The sequence below is a fragment of the Biomphalaria glabrata genome, chromosome 18 (assembly GCF_947242115.1).
Source record: "Biomphalaria glabrata chromosome 18, xgBioGlab47.1, whole genome shotgun sequence".
Lineage (NCBI taxonomy): Eukaryota > Metazoa > Mollusca > Gastropoda > Planorbidae > Biomphalaria > Biomphalaria glabrata.
This window is the reverse complement of record NC_074728.1, coordinates 20,806,632-20,831,335: the sequence shown is the minus strand read 5'-3', so window position 1 is coordinate 20,831,335 and position 24,704 is coordinate 20,806,632. Positions and strand designations below refer to the sequence as shown.

At 34.6% G+C, this 24,704-nt stretch overlaps 1 protein-coding gene and 2 long non-coding RNA genes across 4 annotated transcripts; all 3 read right to left on the bottom strand.

Moving 5' to 3' along the window:
- Nucleotides 1-1,512: 1,512 nt before the first annotated feature.
- On the bottom strand, nt 1,513-12,024 carry LOC129923879 (cell death abnormality protein 1-like). 2 transcript variants are annotated; one of them, XM_056016667.1, is made up of 5 exons: nt 11,882-12,024; nt 9,536-9,685; nt 8,659-8,760; nt 2,751-2,829; nt 1,513-1,763 (listed from the first exon to the last, which is right to left on the bottom strand). In XM_056016667.1, the coding sequence occupies exons 1-5, from the start codon at nt 11,886-11,888 to the stop codon at nt 1,649-1,651; spliced, it is 453 nt and encodes a 150-aa protein (XP_055872642.1). In that variant the 5' UTR covers nt 11,889-12,024; the 3' UTR covers nt 1,513-1,648. The 2 variants fall into 2 exon arrangements, with proteins under 2 accessions (XP_055872642.1, XP_055872643.1); XM_056016668.1 differs by having other exon boundaries at nt 9,536-9,679.
- A 5,564-nt stretch (nt 12,025-17,588) lies between these two features.
- Nucleotides 17,589-18,824, bottom strand: LOC129924027 (uncharacterized). The gene is made up of 2 exons (XR_008775970.1): nt 18,764-18,824; nt 17,589-18,302 (listed from the first exon to the last, which is right to left on the bottom strand). It is a non-coding gene; the product is annotated as an uncharacterized LOC129924027 (long non-coding RNA).
- Nucleotides 18,825-22,263: 3,439 nt separating this feature from the next.
- Nucleotides 22,264-23,392, bottom strand: LOC129924025 (uncharacterized). Its single transcript, XR_008775968.1, has 2 exons — nt 23,325-23,392; nt 22,264-22,856 (listed from the first exon to the last, which is right to left on the bottom strand). It is a non-coding gene; the product is annotated as an uncharacterized LOC129924025 (long non-coding RNA).
- Nucleotides 23,393-24,704: the final 1,312 nt, after the last annotated feature.

Genomic DNA, 24,704 nt, shown 5'->3' with positions numbered 1-24,704 from the left:
CAGATAACACTCAATGTCTAATGAGGCTGTGACAGATAACACTCAATGTCTAATGAGGTTGTGACAGATAACACTCAATGTCTAATGAGGTTGTGACAGATAACACTCCATGTCTAATGAGGTTGTGACAGATAACACTCCATGTCTAATGAGGCTGTGACAGATAACACTCCATGTCTAATGAGGCTGTGACAGATAACACTCCATGTCTAATGAGGCTGTGACAGATAACACTCAATGTCTAACGAGTCTGTGACAGATAACACTCAATGTCTAACGAGTCTGTGACAGATAACACTCAATGTCTAATGAGGCTGTGACAGATAACACTCAATGTCTAATGAGGCTGTGACAGATCTCATCCGTGTTTTCTGTGATCGTCGTTCTCGTCCTAGTTGAGTTCTGTTGAGCTAATAATTTAACAATTTCATTTATACAGGTGGCTGCAGGAGTTTGCCAGAGAGCAGTAGTCTTACTACTGTCCCCCCGCCTACGGGGCTCCAGGACCGGATTTTCTGTTAGGGTTTACTCCCTTAGCCTTAGACCCTACAAGGGCACACACACAAGGCAGTGCGGCTATTGACCTATGGCTACGGGTTTGGTTTGTGGGCAACAGGGCGTGTCCGCACGCCGATGGGCCATGCCTGCCTCACATCTTGGGGCCAAACCTACTTCGAGATCCTTGCAGTTTAGCCTGAGGCTTCGCAGCCTCAGTTTCCATCTGCCGCCACGAGGAGGTACTGCATGGGACTTGCTGTGGAGAGGCTGTGTACTGGCAAGAGAGACTTACAAAATTGCTTCCCCTTCACAAATGCTAGCCAGCTGTGGCAACAAGTTAAGCTACCACACTAGACACTTCACACAGCCAAACAAACAAACTGTAAGCTCAGGGCGCTGTGATAACATTACAAACATAAACACGAGAGCTAAAATGACAAACTAATCTAAAAATGTTTTAGACAGGTAGGTCTTAATGTTCTTCTTGAGTGTAGTGTAGCGTGTTGTCTGTCTGAGATCGATGGAGAGTGAGTTTTAAACCTTTGGTCCATGCACTGAAAAAAGCCCGCAGACCGTAGCTTTTTAGGGAGAAACGTGGCACCACTAGAAGCGTTGAGTCCGTTAAGCGCAGTGTTCTCTGAGGGACATATGGAGTAATCAGTTCGCTAAGGTACAAGGACATTTCTTTGTTATATATACACTGATGACAAAGTGTGGCCACAATTGTAGTCGATTATCTCTTTTACAGGAAGCCAATGGAGTGTGCGCAAGAGAGTGGTAGCAGTATCTCGACTTCTTTTTCATAGAATTATTCGTGCGGCTTTGTTCTGAATTCGTTGCAGCTTGGTGATTTTGTCATGGGGAATACCTGCAATCAACGGCGTTGCAGTAGTCAAGGCAAGAGAGTATGAATACCACAGCTACTTTCACAGACACCATCTTTGTTTTGTCTTCTCTGCATTTCTCTTTCCCAGGGTCGTAATGTTTCCATACAAAATTAACACGAAGATGATATTTGTTCAAAGAGACTTTATTCAATCAACTTGGAAATCATTTTCTGCTTAAAATGTTTTCTTAGACTCATCGTTCGTACACTTCACACAGACTCCAAGTTCTCTCTCAAGAAACTATAATTCCACTTTAAAAGTTTTTAAACATCATCACTTTGGTTCCCCATGGTTCCTTTTTCATTCAGTTTAGACTTCGAAGCCGTTAAAGTCTTGGATCCATTCAGCACAAGATTTTTAGTTGACTGTTTCTTTGTGCTGGGAATGAAATCAAGAAAAAAATTGACTTTATTTTAATAAGCAAAAGAAAGAAATCTCAAACACATTTACTGTTGGACCAATGGACCTCATTCACCAATCGTAAACAAACAACATTTAGCCACATGGGGCTCTATCTCTTCTATATAATTTACGATCTTATGTTTAATTCAGGATGGTTGTCACGTGACAGTTTTTTTTTTCGTTGTTTTATCAAGAAGATCACGTGACTAAATGTTGTTTGATTATCATTGGTGAATGAGGTCCATTGGACACTAGGAAATCTTTGCGCGCAAAGTTCAAACCTTGAGGCTTGGTGGTCGAGTAGTTAGGCGCTTGGCATCCAAACCGAGGGGTCTCGAGCTGGAATACATGTGAAGACTGGGAGTTTCAATTCCGAAATTATTTGATCAAAACGCTCCATCGTACCAACGGTAATGGGCACCTGGCATATATTGGGGAAGTAACGGCGGGTTGCCGTTGTGTTGGTCACCTGTGATCCCCCGTTAAGCCATTGCCCATAGAAACAAATGAAGGCCATTTGCCCTCATAAATAGGTTTGAAAGTGGATGAAAGGGTTAGGGTTTGAACCAGGACAACCGAGCTTGAAGTGCATGTTTAAGACAAGGCAGCTTTTCTCAACTATTTCTCATTACTATATTAGATAATATCTTTGCATATAACGTCAGACTTTACACAAAGTAGACTGACTGTATTAACAAGAATATACTCATAAATATGATTCTGTTATGAGTTATTTGTAGATTATGACTCAAATATGCTTCTGTCATGAGTTAGTTATAGACTATGACTCTATCAAGAAGAATAAACTCATAAATATGCTTCTGCCATGAGATGGTTGTAGACTATGACTCTATCACTAAGTACAAACTATTAACTATGCTTCTGTCATAAAATCTATTAATGGCTAAATGCTAGAAAATAGTTTTGACAATCGTCGAATGACATGTATATATTTCTACTTACACAACGTAGTAAACGATTCCTGCAAACAAGATCACTGACAGAAGTGTTATAATCAGGTACCAAGCAAACCCTTGCTCCTCTGGAGGGGGGATAGAAAGTATAAAAATAGAAAACTGACATTATTTATTTTTTTTACTTACCATTAAGATTAAAAAAACACTTCTATGTACTGCCTCTATCTAAACCTTTGTACTGCCTCTATCTAAACCTTTGTACTGCCTCTATCTAAACCTTTGTACTGCCTCTATCTAAACCTTTGTACTGCCTCTATCTAAACCTTTGTACTGCCTCTATCTAAACCTTTGTACTGCCTCTATCTAAACCTTTGTACTGCCTCTATCTATGTACTGCCTCTATCTAAACCTTTGTACTGCCTCTATCTAAACCTTTGTACTGCCACTATCTAAACCTTTGTACTGCCTCTATCTATGTACTGCCTCTATCTAAACCTTTGTACTGCCTCTATCTATGTACTGCCTCTATCTAAACCTTTGTACTGCCTCTATCTAAACCTTTGTACTGCCTCTATCTAAACCTTTGTACTGCCTCTATCTAAACCTTTGTACTGCCTCTATCTAAACCTTTGTACTGCCTCTATCTATGTACTGCCTCTATCTAAACCTTTGTACTGCCTCTATCTAAACCTTTGTACTGCCTCTATCTAAACCTTTGTACTGCCTCTATCTAAACCTTTGTACTGCCACTATCTAAACCTTTTTACAGCCACTATCTAAACCTTTGTACTGCCGCTATCTATGTACTGCCTCTATCTAAACCTTTGTACTGCCTCTATCTAAACCTTTGTACTGCCTCTATCTAAACCTTTGTGCTGCCTCTATCTAAACCTTTGTACTGCCTCTATCTAAACCTTTGTACTGCCGCTATCTAAACCTTTGTACTGCCTCTATCTAAACCTTTGTACTGCTTCTATCTAAACCTTTGTACTGCCTCTATCTAAACCTTTGTACTGCCTCTATCTAAACCTTTGTACTGCCTCTATCTAAACCTTTGTACTGCCTCTATCTAAACCTTTGTACTGCCGCTATCTAAATCTTTGTACTGCCGCTATCTAAACCTTTGTACTGCCTCTATCTAAACCTTTGTACTGCCGCTATCTAAACCTTTGTACTGCCTCTATCTAAACCTTTGTACTGCCTCTATCTAAACCTTTGTACTGCCGCTATCTAAACCTTTGTACTGCCTCTATCTAAACCTTTGTACTGCCGCTATCTAAACCTTTGTACTGCCGCTATCTAAACCTTTGTGCTGCCTCTATCTAAACTTTTGTACTGCCTCTATCTAAACCTTTGTACGGCCTCTATCTAAATATTTGTACTGCCGCTATCTAAACTTTTGTACTGCCACTATCTATGTACTGCCACTAATTATGTACTAGCCCTATCTAAATCAATGTACTTCTACTATATAAATCATTGTACTGCCACTATCTAGATCTTTCTTCTGCCGCTATCTAAACCTTTGTACTACAACTATCTATGTACTGCCACTAATTATGTACTAGCCCTATCTAAATCAATGTACTTCTACTATATAAATCATTGTACTGCCACTATCTAGATCTTTCTACTGCCGCTATCTAAACCTTTGTACTACCACTATCTATGTACTGCCACTAATTATGTACTAGCCCTATCTAAATCAATGTACTTCTACTATATAAATCATTGTAATACCACTATCTAGATCTTTCTACTGCCATTATCTTTGTACTGCTACTATAAATATCTTATTGCTAAGAGACTTACTCCCCAACCCCGCACCCCCCCGCCAAAGAAAAACACATTAGATTATAGTAAAAAGCACTATTTTTTTATGTATGCTATTTGAAGCTCGTAGACTTCTTTTAAAGGGTTTTGGTTTAGATTCAAAATATTTACTACCAAATTTTAAACGATTAGGCCTACATTTCTCTGTCTTACTTTCAACTTTCTTATTTTTACATATTCGTTTTCACGTTTCTAATTAGCGGCCTCCGAAAGGGGAAAAGACGCTATTAGTTTTGTGCGAAATGTCTGTCCGTCCGTCCCGTTTAGATCTCGTCAACTAGAAAAGATATTGAAAATCGGACATCACAATATTTTAGACCATTCAAATTTCTGATGCAACGGCTACTTTTTTTTTTCTGAAAGCGAAAAATCTAATTTTTAAAATCAGTTATGCAAGCAGTTTTTTTTATGAGAAAAAGCTAATTAGTATGCATTGCAAGTTAGACCTAATTTATAATTTAAAAAGAATAGTAATCTTGTAAACTTCATTTTTGTGACCTTTTCAACTTCCGGAATTTTTTTTTTTTTTTTTTTTTTTTGAGGATTTGAAAAAGAGATTGGGCCTCTTCAAAACAATTAGATCAATTATAAGACATCAGTTAGGCCAGGGGAGGCGCGGTGGCTGAGCGGTAAAGCGCTTGGCTTCCGAACCGGGGGTACCGGGTTCGAATCCTGGTGAAGACTGGGATTTTCAACTTTGGAATCTTTGGGCGCCTCTTAGCTCTAATGGGTACCTGACATTAGTTGGGGAAGAGTAATGGCAGTTGGTCGTTGTGCTGGCTACATGACACCCTCGTTAACCGTAGGCCACAAAAACAGATGAACTTTACATCATCTGCCCTATAGACCACAAGGTCTGAAAGGGGAACTAGTTAGGCCAGGTTCATATCTAACTTTACATTCACTTTCACCAATCCTTTGATCTGCGGGACCGTTGGGGCACTACACAAGATCTGTTAACCTTCTTTCTCCATTCTTATCTCTCATTTGTCTTTGATATAATTTCATTCGGATGTTCTTTCTGAAAATATTGAAGCCTGCCTTAGTGGACCACTTCGGGGGCCGATTTTGAGTTTGTGTTTCCACACAAACTGTCTTTTTTAACCTTGTTTTCTTTTTGCTTTTCTATAATCTATTTTCTTATACTTTCTCTATTTTTTCTTTCCCATTCTATTTTCTTTCTCTTCGTATATATTCCTCTTTATTAGTCATCTTTCTCTTTCTTTTTACAAAACATATATCAACTTTGTCCGTCTGTTTGTCAGTCTGTCTGATAAACGTTTGTACACGTAAGTTCTCCCACACCCACTCGGATCAAGCTGAAATGTTGCACAATCATTTCTTGTACGAGAATCACTAAAGAAAATAATAACCAATTATTTATAAACTATTAGTTATTAATTATTTTATGTTTGGTATCGACTAAGGGAAAGAAATTGAAATGGACTGATGTGATGGTCAAATTTGGATTTGTCTTCTCTTTGCTAAGTAGAGAGAAATAGATCGCCAATTTAAAGTTTGAAACTAACAATAGATAATTATTTTTAAAAAAATCTATTTTCAAAAACACTTCGCTGGAACAGGGGTTTTGTGTTGATATGACTTGAGCCGTGACCTCCGTGACTGTGAGCCCCCGAGTTCGAATTCAGGTTGTTCAACTTTCTTTATAAATACCTTTAGAAAGCGATTGCGGTAGCACTCACACAGATACCCCCTTTCCTTCTCATCCACCCTATCTCTTTCCCGACGTATTGAGAAAGTTAAAAGAATGAAATTGCGCTTAACAAAAACACTTGGTCAAAATAATTCTAATCGCATAGATCTGGATCTATTACTATTAATTACATGACTGATCTAAATTAATTAATTAATTAATTAATCTTAATATAAGCCATGTTTTTTTTTAAATAACTATTTCTTAATTATTTTTCTTTTTTCTTAAGGCTCCATCAGGGGCGGACTGGGTATCAAAATCGGCCCGGGCATTACTATATAAACGGCCCACAAATGGCATGCCATATATTTTCGGTGGGATTTTTACCCACAATATATATTAATGTGTGTGTATATGTAATTAATCTTCATTACATTCTGATCTTTCATTCTTTCATTCTTTCAAACGTTTTTTCTACCCTAGAATACTCTCTTCCTATAATTAGTGGAAAGACAGTACACACCGTTAAGAGAAAGGTAGGGAGACCTGGGGAGCGGTGTGAGCTCCTCCAGTGGGGTCCGGGGCAAAGCCCCGGAACCAAGCATCATTTCCGTTATTTTAAGCTTTAAAAAATGCATATTCTGTGTTATGTACATTGCAATTAGCCTGCTACTCTTCCGCTAAAAAAATTTCAAAAACTAAATTTACTGGAGTCCAGCGATTGGTAGAAAATGGTAAAATGCTTTAGTTTTTGTATTGGAGGGGGGAGGGTAAACACAAAACCCTTTTTGGCTACGCTCATAAAATTTGGTGACTGTAGTTTGCTTAAGTTGGCTGCACTGGGGCAGTAAGTAAAGTTTCCCTTTCAGACAATGAGGTCTGAGGCAAGTGATGGTTTGAACCCCTCCTCTCCCGACTACGCCCATGTGTTATATTATAGGGGTGAGCCAAATTCTCTACAAAATATATCAAGTTTGATAACGCATCGAAAACTGGATGGATGCATTCGTAGGATTACATAATGTATTCTATTTATACATGTATGTATTCTGGAAACTATAAACAATACAATAGCAGACTAATGAGTTTGAAGCTTTTTAGTATTAATTATAGATTACAGACGTTTCTTAAAAAAAAGATAGTTACGTTCTTCGCATTTCATGTGTCAATCTAGTCATGCATGTTGATCTGTGACTTAAAATATACTAAATCATTTGTTTCCTGGCTGACTCAGGCAACCCATTCCATTAAAATATAAGAGAAAGCAGAACGGTTAAAGAGGTACTTAATGTGAAAAGCTCTTGCTTCATCATAGTACATTCTCAAAAACGCGATTTGTAGGCCTATATATATGAATATACCATGACCCATTATTTAAAATATAAATTAAATCTCCTTTCATTAACTATCGGATGTGACAGCGCTATATAAATTATTGTAATTATTGTAATAATTTTCATCATTAAGGACTTCATACTAAGCATAATTTGCCATTAATTATAATAGTATAAAAATTTATTTAGATCTACATTTTTAAAAAATTAAATAATATTTTTTTGTAAGCCTCAAGTGTAGTATTTTTAGATCTATGTTTTTAAAAATAAACAAAAAGAAACTTACTATTTCTTTTCAAATCGCAGAAAGTAGAACTTTATACCCATTTTGAGCTGTGAATAAGTTGGGCGGTTTACAATTCCTCGGCTGTGTGTATATGTTCAAGTTAATTTCTATTAAGTATTGTTAAACAGCACCAATTTTTGTTGCGTTATATCAATGTTTTCTAACTTAACCTCTCTCATTCCTTTTTTCCTTAACTGACAAAGGAACCATCAAAAGACGGGGGAGGGAAAGAGCAAAAAAAAAAAATAGGGATCGCCATCAAAGGTCCATGCCGACCAGCAAAATGATCGGGCCCAACACAGCCTCAAAGACATCAGCAGCCTGTGTCTCTCGTGCATAGCAGAAAGTGCAGTCTAACGTTTTGCAAATGATAATACGTACAGTGTATAGTGTATTTTTCTTGATATTCTTGTTGAATTTCAAACAAAATTAATTGTAATAATCATTAAAAACGAACAAACAAAAAAACGTGTTCGAGCCTTTGTGTCTTGCTGATGTCACTTTTGTTTTTAAGTTGTCTGCATTGAAGTTTTTTTTTTCTTTGGTCGAGACCAGACCGGTCCATTTGGTACCGGCCCACCAGGCATTTGCCCGTTTGCCCATATAGCCAGTCCGCACCTGGGCTCCATACTCTATTTTGGTTTCTCTCTCTCTTTCCTTTCAAACTCTTTCCTATCGTTCCCCTATCTTCTTTCATCCCTTCTATCTTTCAACATTTCTCTTTTATCTTTCTACTCTCTTTTTTCTCCTCCCCACTATTTCTCTCTCTCTCTCTCTCTCTCTCTCTCTTCTTTTCTTTCTTTCTAACACGCTCTTAGGTTTTGAAATAGCATCAGAAGTGACTTGCCTGGACACTGTCCAGTGACTCGGTTGATGCAGTCGATATCCATCCCACATTTCGTCTTGCAGTCGCCTATGCAGTCAGCCCCAAACTCAAACTTATCGCATTCTAGGAGAGGAACAAGGAGAGTCAAGTATGTTGCTATGACATTAACATTATCAAACTTGATTTCAGGAGGGGGGGGGGGATGCAGGTTTCGAGACATGAAGTTTATTTCTGAGACTTCTAGACTAGCTCCTGGTCCACGTCAACAGCTACATCAACTGCTACATCAACAGCTACATCAACATCTACATCAACAGCTACATCAACTGCTACATCAACAGCTACATCAACTTCTACAACACCAGCTAGTTCAACAGCTACATCAACAGCTACACAAACAGCTACACAAACAGCTACATTAAAAATACGTCAACTGCTACATCAACAGCTACATCAACAGCTACATCAACTGCTACAACGACAGCTACATCAACAGCTACATCAACAGCTACATCAACTGCTACAACGACAGCTACATCAACAGCTACATCAACAGCTACATCAACTGCTACATCAACTGCTACAACGACAGCTACAACAACTGCTATATCAACAGCTATATCAACAGCTACATTAGCTGCTACATCAACAATTACGTCAACAGCTACATCAACTGCTACATCAACTGCTACAACACCAGCTACAAAGCCAGCAGAAAGGTTATGTTATTAAGTTCTTATATATATTAATCTGAAGGGACATCTGTAACTTATAAAGCAAGGCAGCTCAGACCGCATCATAAGACAAACCTGTTTAACTCTAGATCTAAACTCTATATCGAAAAGGTTTTACCAGATTATTGCCTTGTTAACTAGGTCAATATTGTTGAGGTAATCACCTTTCGAACAGTGCAGAACTGGGTCCTTGTATCCCGACAGACACTTCGTACATGATCCTGTCACCTGGTTGCACTCGTCTGCGCAATGGATGCAAGACTTGCTGCAATCATCTCCCCATGCCTGTGGGTTACACTTCTTTGTACCTGTTCCTGAGCACCAAATAAGTTACAGACATATATCTATACAAATAGCAACTAATTCCACTATATAAACTGAATAAGTAACACTACAGATAGATCCTATGTGTCACTTACAAAGACCGCATCACGAATGAAGAGATTAGAAACTGAATTAATACAGCAATTAAACCCTACGATGACCTGCTAACCAAAGTGAAAAAAAAAAACGTAAACTCTATAGCCACATCACAAGATTCACAGAGCTCCGTTAGGTAACAGTACCAGGAATAAGAAAAAAAAAGAGGAAGAAAGAGGAAGTGATGGGAAGACAGCATCAAAGAATGGACAGGCCTGTCATCGAATGAAACTCTGTCCAAGAAAAAGGACAACGAAGAATGGAGAAAGACGGTTGACAGATCTTGTGTAGTGCTCCAACCGGTTCAACATGGGTGAAAAAGGTGAAGTTGAACTAAATCATAGTAAAACAAAAGAGTTAGCATCTAGATAGAAATACGTAGGAACCCCTCGTTTGCTTGCCGGCCTCAACGGGATGGAGTGAAACCAAGAGGTGCCGGTTATAGGGCTGTGTCTCACAACAACGGATGTGATTAAATGATAAAATATAGTTGACGGTGGGGGAAAAGGTCTCCATACAGAGAGGTCGGTGAAGATCCAATCTCTCATATATCTGAGCAAAATCCTTCCCTTTGGCCAATGGTCTAAAACAGTGATTCCCAAAGTGGTCTATATAGACCCCCAGGGGTCTACGAAGACTTCCAAGGGGTCTACGAAAGTGAAAAAGTAAATTGGGGGTCTATGAGATGCCCATGGGGGTCTATGACTTTAATGTTCACACCCCATTAATGTAACTATTTCAAACACTTATAAATGATTTGTACCTTAATTATAAATATCTGTCAGTCTGTTCAAAAGTAAAATAGTTGTATTTAATTAAAATACTTATTTAAATAGTTAATTTTGTCTACATGTAACCAAGGCTTAACAAAAAGAAATCTTGATTTTAAAGCGTTGATTATTTATTTCCTTGTTAAATAAGAGATTGTCTATAATACGAGCCTTTTTATGACTCTATAAGAAACCAATTACACTCTAGGATTATTTGAGACGATGCCACCCTGATAAAAAGAGAAAAGTGAGAAAAAAGTTCAGAATAGACTCACAAAATCTTTCTTCAACATCATATAGAAAAGATGGTGGTTTGTGAGCATTTTACAAGATCTCTTTATCTATAGCCAAATACGGAAAACACTATAGATAAAACATTGATTTTACCAGTCCTTGAAGTAGTTTTAAAAACTGTTTTACACAAACCTTCATCTGATATTATGAAACAAATTTCTTTTAGTAACACTACAGTTCAAGGGCACATCGAGGGGGTGAGCAATAAAGCTGCAAACTGCTTAATGGTCTTCAGCTCCATATTTTTCCCAAGGGCTGACCCACGAAACCTTTCCCATGTTTGGGTGTATAGCTGCAAAGCAGCAGAGGTTTGAATTCTATTTTCCTTCGGCTAGGCGGGCTGCAAGCCAAGGCTGATGAGTCCCTCCTGCCCGAAGCTTACTGGTTTAGGCGCCAGTAACTCACCTTTGCCCCTTCTCCTGTTAATGAAAACAGCTCCGCGGGCCCAATATTTGAGTCAAACGTGAAAGATCAAGAAATCCACGAGAAACTCTTTGCGAAAACAAATAATACATAAGGCAAATTAATGAATTAATAATTAATGTTTGAAGGATGATGAACATACAAAAAAAAAAACAAAAAAACATTTCCAATGTGCATGGTGATTCCAGCAGTACATATTAATTGTTATTTTAATAGTTTTAAATTTGAATTATATCTGTAAAAAAAAAAAAGATCTCTCTAACTTATGATGTAGCTTTACATTACTTTTTTACTCTTTGACTCACTGCAGTTAGAAATTAGTTTAAAAAATTAGTTTGTGAATGTGCAAAAATGCAATATAAGTTAAGCAGGGGTCTACCGAAAATCAGAAAACATGGCAAGGGGTCTACGAGACAAATAAGTTTGGGAACCACTGGTCTAAAAGGATGCAAGCTCGACCCTTAACAAAAACTCATTGATTGAGTCTCTTATTAATAATAACTATAATAACATAGACTACTAGATGAAGACACAGGACTCGCCTAGGGCTTTATTAGCATCTCTTGTAATCTATTACATAAAGAAGGACGAAAGCTTTGTTACCGTTCATTAGTTGTATAAATCTAAGTGTTATTTAAATGTGATCTTCTCAAATACATAATGCGACTTCCAAAATAAAGAGTTCAGACCTACGACACCGTGTACTTCACATAAAACATGACAGTCATGTTGGCATTGTTTTCTCAATTTCCGTTTAGCATCATAAAATATATTTAAAAAAAACAAACAAAAATAAACAAGAACACAGACCTATATATATTATATGTAGGTCTGTGAACTAGATCTATAGTCTATAGGACATAGATACACGCGTCCTCATTTATTTACGGACTCGAAGACAAGCCTTATTATTAGATACACGCTTTAAAGGAACTCTATGATCTATGGCTCTGAGACATGGACACTATATAAAAAACAACTAAGACTTCTTGAGCGCTTCCAACAAGGATGCTTGCACTTCATCGTGGACATACGGTGGCAAGTCCGCACTACAAACAGCGATGTCCTTGCGAACGCCGGTATGGACAGTACAGAGGGACTTCTTATGGTTCGACAGCTACGCTGGGCAGGGCACGTATCCCGTATGGGAGACGAACGTATGTCAAAGGCAGTCTTTTATTGGTGAGCTAAAAGGTGGTCGACGTAACAGAGGCGCCTCACGGAAACGCTTCAAAGACCAGCTTTGGCGTCAACTTTCCTTGGCTGACATAGAAGAGAGCACCTGGCTGAGTCGGAACGAGACAACTGGAGGTCACTCACCAAGGCCGCGGGATAATCTGCTGCCGAGGACAAACGCAGACGACGAAAAGAAAATCTAAATCGACCACCTGCGGACAATGGTTATGCTTGCCCTGGATGAGGCAAAATATGTAGGTCACAGCTGGGGTTGCGCAGCCACGGGAAATAATGAATTTCTCACTAATCTTCGGACTCGAAGACAAGCCTTATTTATGATCACGTATATGCGTAGGAATATTGACACTAGATAATCTTAGTTTATGAAAGTAAGTACGGTAAGTACCAATGGCAATCTCTTCTATTCCGAAGATTAAGGCTGAGTGCAGTGTTTCACATGACTATGCAAACCCAGTTGTAACCTGCATATTTTTCCGCCGTGCAAAGATGTTGTCCGCTGGCGGTCTATTTAAGATTTCTTTCCGTCTTCTGCGCCTATCATCACTATAGGCTTTCCTTTGGGCCTCAAATGTGTGTTACGCAGCCTTTGGGAGATCTCTCCAACTGTCTCTTTCAAAGACCATCTCCTACCAGATACTTTCATCTGTGCCAGTGAGGGCGAAATGGCGCCTGAGTTGATCTTTATAGTGGGTGGGCACCTCTGTTACGCTGTCCTCTTTTAATCTCGCCATAGACACGATACAGCTGTCGAATGGTAGGCCTAAATAGTGATTCTTTACTTTTCATACCGGCCCCCAGCAGAATGTATTTGTAATGTAGACTAGACAGCGCATGCCCATTATGATACGAAGGCATCTTTGATTAAAGCGTTTGAGGAGCCTTAAATGTCATCGATAGAGCACACAGGTCTAGCGTGTCCATTCGTTGGACATAGCTGCACACTTTGAAGCCACTCTATCCTAATTCAATCCTACCCTATCTCCAATAGACCTACGTTGGCGTCGGAGACAAAAAGTTTAGGTCACTGAATGGTCAGCATTGTCACGTAAAATACTGTACTCTTCATTAACTTAATAACTTATCTTTTCTTTGCTTATAATACAGACGCTACTTCAAAAAAAAAAAAAGAAGATGATTACGTCCTACGCGTCATGCATCTAGTCATCTATGCTTCAGTAATATTGCTATCAAAGACATTTTTTTTTGTTTTCACATGTTTAAAAAAGGGTTAAACTAGGATGTAGATTTATCTTCCAGTTATCCGGACTCTCGCGGAACTGAATCAATTAAGTTGCTCAATGCTTTTATTAGCGAATTTAATTTTTTTAAATATCATCATTAAATGAACAGAATAATGTTCATACCAATAGGCCCCATTAGCCTACAAAATAGAATCTATAAGAAGTATGTTATGCTAGCGTAGAAGTGCTAGAGCAGGGGTTCTCAACCTGTGGATCGCGGCCCCCTTGGGGTTCGATTGACGATTTGCCAGGGGTCGCCTAAGACCATCGAAAAAATGGATTGTTATTGTCTATTCTTCTGTTGCTGAATGTATGTGCGGGGGGGGGGGGGTCGCGGCAGAGTTGGGGATTGTAAAAAGGGGTCGCCGAGCCTAAAAGGTTGAGAACCGCTGTGCTATAGTGTTTCTATGAAGAGATTAAAGTTAGCTACATTAAAATTGCAGTGTTGTTTTGTGTGTGTGTGTGTCCTAAACTAGTAAAGTTCCTCCTTTCAGACCTTGTGGTCTATAGAGCAGATGATGTAAAGGTCATCTGGTTCTGTGGCCCACGGTTAACAAGGGTGTCATGTGGCCAGCACAACTACCAACCGCCTTTACTTTTCTTCACTTTACATAGGCATTGACTTGGGTCTCTTCCAGACAGAACTGTACTTTCACACAGGTTGGTTTTTTTTTACTGTTTGACGCTCAAACAGTTTTTTTTTTTAAACTTAGAGATCGAAGAGTCTTCAGCTCAGCTCTTTGACGATCAAACGGAATGCCAAGGGTCTTGAAACTATCTGTGAGGTCAGTTCCATTATCCCTTCGGTTGATATAACAATGGGGTACATTGTTGTTTTAGATAACTTTCATAAACGCTTAATCTCCAAGCCTAGGTTCCCATATTTTCGCTGTTTTTCCTACTAGTTTTTCTTAAATTATGAGATAGTGGTTCGGCTATGTCAATAATGATAGCGACTTTTCTTTTTTATCGATAAGCAGCAGATTAAAATCAACCCTTTTGTCGGTCAAAATAGGCATATCCCAGTACGGCAGATGTTCACTAGACTTGAGAACCTGTTATTTTTAATAAGGAGGAGTATCCTTACCTATCAAATTATGTGTCAAAGCCAAGTGCTAGTGTATTAGCTTTGCAACTTGGTTATGGCGACCTAGGTAGGCAGATTCCGATAGGGCTGAACATCCTGCCATTAAGTGTTCAATTGACTCACCCACATTTTCGGCATTAGTCAACAATAGAGTCTTTGGATATGTTTCTCGTATTTTTTTTGTCCTAACTACTGTCTTGTATTGCTGTAACAAAGCCTTCAGTTTTAGGGGAGAGAAGCAGCCTTGTCAAGGTTTTCCCCATCTAATAATGCCGGGAATTTTCCGTGGAGTGTTTTTTTCTTACCAATGACGAATCTCTTTTGGTGGAGGACTTGTGGTTAAACATTGAAATTTGGTTCGTAGTATTTTTGATAGTCTGTAATTGTCATGCAGGTCGGTCGGGATTGTCCAGCTATTTATTGCAGTGATGAGATTACTACCAGACAGTTTAGTGTTGAGGATTTTATTTAATCTTTGCTTATATTTACAAAGACAGTCCTTTTTTTAATTTTTTATGGTTTATTGTGGCATTCTGGTTTATTCCAAGATATTTGTAAAGAGAGGCAGAGTTAAATTCCCTCGATGCCGTCAAATGCAATGTTGGTGTTGGCACTTTTACAATGGCTATACCATAGGGTCTACTTATACAGGCCAAAAGAAACAAATCGTCATTTAAGTTTTAATTGTGGTGTGTAACTTTGCGCGTTTTCTGCATATAGATTTAAATCATCTCTGTATAATAGGCGAGATATACATTTTTCTAAATTTAGTGTCTACCTTATGGTCTGTACGTAGTGCAATGGAGTAATTTAGACAGTGGGTTAAACTCAGATGTAGATTTATCTTCCAGTTATCCAGACTCTCGAAGAACTGAATCAACTGCTTTTTTTTTGTAGTCGAATTAGCACATGTTAAGTTTCTCTTTCTTCTATTAGGTTGGTGCACTATAGTATCATCTATGGTTAGCTATACTTTACAGCCCATCGACTCTTCAATGCAACCTTGTTGTTCTTCTGCTAGTAGCTTATGGGCAGAACAAAATGTAAGCCTATACATTTTTTATTATTATTTTTATTACTATTAATACTATTATTATTAATTATTATTTTGATTAATTATTATTTTAAAACAACTTTCAACTCCTAATGACCTGTAAAAGAAAATATAAAGTACTAAACTCTTAACGAGTTCTCTTATAAACACTTTGAACAATTTAGAAACTCCCAATTGACATTAAAAAAAGTTATTAACTCCTTATGAGTTGTAAAGGGAAATGTGAACTAAATTCTAAGCCTCAAATATATGTGCTATTTAAAGAATTAAAAAAGAAGCAGTGTGTCATGTGGCAAGCACAATGACCAATAGCTTATAATGTCTTGCTACTATTAAAATGTTTTACTGCTATAAAGTTGTAATTCTTTAACTGTTATTAAGTTTATGTTTTATTGCTTTTTAATTATAGTTTCACTGCCAATATAAATAAATGTTTTACTGCAATAATAAAGTTTTAATGTTTACTGTAGGCTACAGACACAAATGACCTGTATATCATCTGCCTTACTTGTCCACCATTATAACTTGAGTTAAGCCCTACTCACTATGTCACTCTAGAAGTAGATTTTCAAAAATTCTACAATTCTATGTATAGAAATAGAATATCTACACTAGAATTTACATAGAAAATATAGTCTACTCCGTCTTATCCAGATCTAGACTAGTACAAGAGCACTAAATTTACTGCTTTTAATAAGTTTGAAAGTTACTGGTATTATAAAGTTTAAATGTTTTGTTATAAAGCTTAAATTTTTCACTGCTGTTATAAAGTTTGAATAATTTACTGATCTTATAAAGTTTTAATTTTTCAATGCTGTTATAAAGTTTTAATTGTTTCATTGCTATTATAAAATGAAATGCTTTACTGCAATAATAAAGTTTTAATTCTTTACTGTTATTGATACAGTTTTAATGTTTTTCTGCTATAAAGTTTGAATCTTTCACTGCTATCATACAAATTGGGTAATAGTTGGGGAAAAGTAAAATTGGTTGTTCAATGTGCTGCCCACACCACACCCTTGTTAACTGTGGACCACAAAACAAATGACCTTTTCATCATCTTAGTTTTTTTACTTGAGACCATTAAAAATAAAGTTAAGACCCACCTACAACTTCATTCTATAATAAGATTTTTAAAAAGCAAATTATAAAAATTCCATTTAAAAAAAAAAGCTTAACTAAAGGGGAAGAACTCTGCCAAAAAAGTATATCAATAGTGTACAAATTATTTCCCTGATTTGATATCAATTACAAATAATTATTTGACTAGTTGTGTATTTTTTAAATTGATTCATGTTGTTGACATTTTTTATATAATTATCTGTAATGATTCCCCTTGACTAAGGGATTGAATGTTAGATTATGTATCATGTGTGTTAACAGTCTAAATAAATTCACTCATGAATCTGGTGTTGTTATTTATGGTTATCAAGTGTAGCTTTTCTAGTTTATTAAGTGATAGCAGAGCAAGGTTCCAATCCATGAACCTCTGGGTTATGGGCCCAGCATGCTCCTTCTGTGTATGTTTTGTTAGGTAGAGTAAATAGTTATATATTATCAAATTAATCTGAAAATGTGAGGGAGAAATGTTTTAAATTCATCTATATCTATGAATACTGAAGGATTTGTTTCCCTTGTTGGTATCAAACAAAATAATTAATTAGGCCTACCAGATGTTTTTATTTATTCATGTCTTGTCTATGCTAATAAATAATTTCACAAAGTTTCATCTTGGCTATCATTTTTTATTACAAGCAGCCCATACAAGTGTCTGTAAATCATCAGAATGTACTTTATTTTGGTTTGTTAATCAGCAGATTTTACTTTATTTCGGTCTGTATATCATCAGAATGTACTTTATTTTGGTCTGTAAATCAGCAGATTGTACTTTATTTTGGTCTGTAAATCAGCAGATTGTACTTTATTTTGGTCTGTAAATCAGCAGGATGTACTTTATTTTGGTCTGTAAATCAGCAGGATGTACTTTATTTTGGTCTGTAAATCAGCAGGACGTACTTCATCTTGGTCTGTAAATCAAAACAACTGAATATATTACCTAAACATTTTTTTTTTCATAAATAATTTCTATTTTAAATATAATTATTTTCATAAAACACTTCCTGTTTAGTTATGTATGCAGAGCATATGAAATAGAAAAAAAACAACTTGTTAACTTTAAAATGTAAAGCTATAATTAAATAATACTGTGGTAACTACTAGTCAAAAGACAGTACAGATATGACAAAAAAATAATATATAGAACAATGTCAACACCTTAAATCATAATCTTGGCTGTCATCCTAAGTCACATCTTAATTACCAGTAGTCCAAAACAAATGAATATATTACCTTAAAATATTTTTTTTAGAAAACTTTGCTATTTCATTTAGAACTATAGTCATAAAATACTTGCCTCAAAATCCTCACTATTCTGTTGGACTTCATCTGTTCTTCCAATTTAGTTATGTATGATCAGCATTTGTAACAGAAAAAAACAACAACTAGTTAACTTAAAAATGGAGATATTGGAAATTGTACTACATTAGTATTTATATTATTGAATTTAAAAAGTTCTGTATTTACTCTGCTTATCTATGGGAGTTTTATTGATTACCAACATACAAAACTAATCATTAAAATAAAATTAGTATAATTTATTAGAACACTGAAAACACATTAATTGGCATGCATAAAACCTAAAGATTAAAAAAATAAATTACGTTTGGCTGATATTTACCTGTAGTTTCTTAGCTAATCTGTTCCAAATCATGCATATTTATCAAAAGAATCTAATTTTAAATAAGTTAAATCAAAGTATTTTAAAGTCCCAGTAAAATGTGACTTCAACTAAGCAACTATTAGACATCTTGCTGTACATATCTTTGTATGTAGCTTTCAAACCTTACCTGTTACTCCTAGGAGACGGCTTCATTTGACTGTATGTTGATATATTTCTAGTTGGATCTCCAACTGAAAAAATGAAAAAATATTTGGCAGCCAAATCAAAGAGAATGAATTGAAAGTCTTAGTGATACTGAAATGTACCGAACTAATAAATTATTCTAGCTCTATTAATTATAAAAACATGTTGACAACTTTTGAAAATTATTCTTTATGTTTAGTTGAACACAAATATTTTCAACTTGCATGCAAAAAAAAAAAAAAAAAAAAAACAAGAAAAAAAATGAGAAAAAAAAACCAGATTACTTGCTTTGCTGGAGTTTCCTACCATTTATATGTAATGCATACATTGAAAGAAACAGTTAAGTATATACAGCTAAAACATAGTATTTTAAAAGACTACTCGCCTTATAGAATAAAAATTCCTTGCTGTGATTTTTATATTTTGCATGTCCCTATTAAATGATGGTTCCATTTCTCTGCATGCCTCTTTTTTTTTTTTTTCTTTCTTCTTGTATGAAACATTTAGATCTCTGCAACTTGATCTGAAGAATATTATGAGATGAATGAAAAGAGCATTGGGCTGTCTAACCAAATTTGTGTTTAAATGAACTTAGATAGTTGCGTACTCAGGATTGTGCTCTATAAATGCTATGCCACGAGATAAACTTATATCAAACTTATGCAAAAGTGGAAAATAAATTACAAAAGCATTAGTAGAAATATTCTTAGAATGTTATTGAAACATAATACATATTCTCAAATTAGCATGCATAAATCTAAACAAAAAAAAAAAAAGATTTGACTTGCTTTGTTGAGTTTTATCAATAATTTCAATTCCGCTGTTCTGTACTATGCATTGGTCAAAAGAAACAAAATTTAATTTTATATACCTAAATTATAGTACTTTAGAAAATTACTTGCCTTAAGGAAGAAAATCTTTTGGACATCTTTGCTGCGATTCTTAACATGTTATTTTTATTTATTTTGCCTTCCCTGGTAGATGATGGTTTTATTTGTCTGTATGCTGCTTTATAGTGCTAGAATGTACTCAGACACCTGAACTGCAAAATTCAAAACGTGATTATGATTCAAATGATAAATGGATAAAACATTAGGCAGTCTAATCAAAGATATGTTTAAATCTTGCTGAAAATCGTACTACATTAGTATTTATATTATTGAATTTAAAAAGTTCTGTATTTACTCTGCTTATCTATGGGAGTTTTATTGATTACCAACATACAAAACTAATCATTAAAATAAAATTAGTATAATTTATTAGAACACTGAAAACACATTAATTGGCATGCATAAAACCTAAAGATTAAAAAAATAAAGTACGTTTTGCTGATATTTACCTGTAGTTTCTTAGCTAATCTGTTCCAAATCATGCATATTTATCAAAAGAATCTAATTTTAAATAAGTTAAATCAAAGTATTTTAAAGTCCCAGTAAAATGTGACTTCAACTAAGCAACTATTAGACATCTTGCTGTACATATCTTTATACGTAGCTTTCAAACCTTACCTGTTACTCCTAGGAGAAGGCTTCATTTGACTGTATGTTGATATATTTCTAGTTGGATCTCCAACTGAAAAATGAAAAAATATTTGGCAGCCAAATCAAAGAGAATGAATTGAAAGTCTTAGTGATACTGAAATGTACCGAACTAATAAATTATTCTAGCTCTATTAATTATAAAAACATGTTGACAACTTTTGAAAATTATTCTTTATGTTTAGTTGAACACAAATATTTTCAACTTGCATGCAAAAAAAAAAAACAAGAAAAAAAATGAGAAAAAAAAAAACAACAGATTACTTGCTTTGCTGGAGTTTCCTACCATTCACATGCAATGCATACATTGAAAGAAACAGTTAAGTATATACAGCTAAAACATAGTATTTTAAAAGACTACTCGCCTTATAGAATAAAAATTCCTTGCTGTGATTTTTATATTTTGCATGTCCCTATTAGATGATGGTTCCATTTCTCTGCATGCCTCTTTTTTTTTTTTTTTCTTTCTTCTTGTATGAAACATTTAGATCTCTGCAACTTGATCTGAAGAATATTATGAGATGAATGAAAAGAGCATTGGGCTGTCTAACCAAATTTGTGTTTAAATGAACTTAGATAGTTGCGTACTCAGGATTGTGCTCTATAAATGCTATGCCATGAGATGAACTTATATCAAACTTATGCAAAAGTGGAAAATAAATTACAAAAGCATTAGTAGAAATATTCTTAGAATGTTATTGAAACATAATACATATTCTCAAATTAGCATGCATAAATCTAAACAAAAAAAAAAAAAGATTTGACTTGCTTTGTTGAGTTTTATCAATAATTTCAATTCCGCTGTTCTGTACTATGCATTGGTCAAAAGAAACAAAATTTAATTTTATATACCTAAATTATAGTACTTTAGAAAATTACTTGCCTTAAGGAAGAAAATCTTTTGGACATCTTTGCTGCGATTCTTAACATGTTATTTTTATTTATTTTGCCTGTCCCTGGTAGATGATGGTTTTATTTGTCTGTATGCTGCTTTATAGTGCTAGAATGTACTCAGACACCTGAACTGCAAAATTCAAAACGTGATTATGATTCAAATGATAAATGGATAAAACATTAGGCAGTCTAACCAAAGATATGTTTAAATCTTGCTGAAAATCGTACTACATTAGTATTTATATTATTGAATTTAAAAAGTTCTGTATTTACTCTGCTTATCTATGGGAGTTTTATTGATTACCAACATACAAAACTAATCATTAAAATAAAATTAGTATAATTTATTAGAACACTGAAAACACATTAATTGGCATGCATAAAACCTAAAGATTAAAAAAATAAATTACGTTTGGCTGATATTTACCTGTAGTTTCTTAGCTAATCTGTTCCAAATCATGCATATTTATCAAAAGAATCTAATTTTAAATAAGTTAAATCAAAGTATTTTAAAGTCCCAGTAAAATGTGACTTCAACTAAGCAACTATTAGACATCTTGCTGTACATATCTTTGTATGTAGCTTTCAAACCTTACCTGTTACTCCTAGGAGACGGCTTCATTTGACTGTATGTTGATATATTTCTAGTTGGATCTCCAACTGAAAAAATATTTGGCAGCCAAATCAAAGAGAATGAATTGAAAGTCTTAGTGATACTGAAATGTACCGAACTAATAAATTATTCTAGCTCTATTAATTATAAAAACATGTTGACAACTTTTGAAAATTATTCTTTATGTTTAGTTGAACACAAATATTTTCAACTTGCATGCAAAAAAAAAAAAAAAAAAACAAGAAAAAAAATGAGAAAAACCCAGATTACTTGCTTTGCTGGAGTTTCCTACCATTCATATGCAATGCATACATTGAAAGAAACAGTTAAGTAAATACAGCTAAAACATAGTATTTTAAAAGACTACTCGCCTTATAGAATAAAAATTCCTTGCTGTGATTTTTATATTTTGCATGTCCCTATTAGATGATGGTTCCATTTCTCTGCATGCCTCTTTTTTTTTTTTTTTTCTTTCTTCTTGTATGAAACATTTAGATCTCTGCAACTTGATCTGAAGAATATTATGAGATGAATGAAAAGAGCATTGGGCTGTCTAACCAAATTTGTGTTTAAATGAACTTAGATAGTTGCGTACTCAGGATTGTGCTCTATAAATGCTATGCCATGAGATGAACTTATATCAAACTTATGCAAAAGTGGAAAATAAATTACAAAAGCATTAGTAGAAATATTCTTAGAATGTTATTGAAACATAATACATATTCTCAAATTAGCATGCATAAATCTAAACAAAAAAAAAAAAAGATTTGACTTGCTTTGTTGAGTTTTATCAATAATTTCAATTCCGCTGTTCTGTACTATGCATTGGTCAAAAGAAACAAAATTTAATTTTATATACCTAAATTATAGTACTTTAGAAAATTACTTGCCTTAAGGAAGAAAATCTTTTGGACATCTTTGCTGCGATTCTTAACATGTTATTTTTATTTATTTTGCCTGTCCCTGGTAGATGATGGTTTTATTCGTCTGTATGCTGCTTTATAGTGCTAGAATGTACTCAGACACCTGAACTGGAAAATTCAAAATGTGATTATGATTCAAATGATAAATGGATAAAACATTAGGCAGTCTAACCAAAGATATGTTTAAATCTTGCTGAAAATGGTACTACATTAGAATTTATATTATTGAATTAAAAAAGTTCTGTATTTACTCTGCTTATCTATGGGAGTTTTATTGATTACCAACATACGAAACTAATCATTAAAATAAAATTAGTATAATTTATTAGAACACTAAAAAAAAACATTAATTGGCATGCATGAAACCTAAAGATTAAAAAAATAAATTACGTTTTGCTGATATTTACCTGTAGTTTCTTAGCTAATCTGTTCCAAATCATGCATATTTATCAAAAGAATCTAATTTTAAATAAGTTAAATCAAAGTATTTTAAAGTCCCAGTAAAATGTGACTTCAACTAAGCAACTATTAGACATCTTGCTGTACATATCTTTATACGTAGCTTTCAAACCTTACCTGTTACTCCTAGGAGAAGGCTTCATTTGACTGTATGTTGATATATTTCTAGTTGGATCTCCAACTTAAAAATGAAAAAATATTTGGCAGCCAAATCAAAGAGAATGAATTGAAAGTCTTAGTGATACTGAAATGTACCGAACTAATAAATTATTCTAGCTCTATTAATTATAAAAACATGTTGACAACTTTTGAAAATTATTCCCTATGTTTAGTTGAACACAAATATTTTCAACTTGCATGCAAAAAAAAAAAACAAGAAAAAAAATGAGAAAAAAAAAACCAGATTACTTGCTTTGCTGGAGTTTCCACCATTCATATGCAATGCATACATTGAAAGAAACAGTTAAGTATATACAGCTAAAACATAGTATTTTAAAAGACTACTCGCCTTATAGAATAAAAATTCCTTGCTGTGATTTTTATATTTTGCATGTCCCTATTAGATGATGGTTCCATTTCTCTGCATGCCTATTTTTTTTTTTTTTTCTTTCTTCTTGTATGAAACATTTAGATCTCTGCAACTTGATCTGAAGAATATTATGAGATGAATGAAAAGAGCATTGGGCTGTCTAACCAAATTTGTGTTTAAATGAACTTAGATAGTTGCGTACTCAGGATTGTGCTCTATAAATGCTATGCCATGAGATGAACTTATATCAAACTTATGCAAAAGTGGAAAATAAATTACAAAAGCATTAGTAGAAATATTCTTAGAATGTTATTGAAACATAATACATATTCTCAAATTAGCATGCATAAATCTAAACAAAAAAAAAAAAAGATTTGACTTGCTTTGTTGAGTTTTATCAATAATTTCAATTCCGCTGTTCTGTACTATGCATTGGTCAAAAGAAACAAAATTTAATTTTATATACCTAAATTATAGTACTTTAGAAAATTACTTGCCTTAAGGAAGAAAATCTTTTGGACATCTTTGCTGCGATTCTTAACATGTTATTTTTATTTATTTTGCCTGTCCCTGGTAGATGATGGTTTTATTTGTCTGTATGCTGCTTTATAGTGCTAGAATGTACTCAGACACCTGAACTGCAAAATTCAAAACGTGATTATGATTCAAATGATAAATGGATAAAACATTAGGCAGTCTAACCAAAGATATGTTTAAATCTTGCTGAAAATCGTACTACATTAGTATTTATATTATTGAATTTAAAAAGTTCTGTATTTACTCTGCTTATCTATGGGAGTTTTATTGATTACCAACATACAAAACTAATCATTAAAATAAAATTAGTATAATTTATTAGAACACTGAAAACACATTAATTGGCATGCATAAAACCTAAAGATTAAAAAAATAAATTACGTTTGGCTGATATTTACCTGTAGTTTCTTAGCTAATCTGTTCCAAATCAT

Bases quoted from the DNA above. Each gene is read 5' to 3' on its own strand.
- LOC129923879 (XM_056016667.1), bottom strand. The intron at 2,830-8,658 runs GCAAGTCACTTC...TCCCCCCTCCAG, and splicing joins AGTCACTGGACAGTGTCCAG to AGGAGCAAGGGTTTGCTTGG. The intron at 1,764-2,750 runs GTAAGTAGAAAT...TTTCATTCCCAG, and splicing joins GGAATCGTTTACTACGTTGT to CACAAAGAAACAGTCAACTA.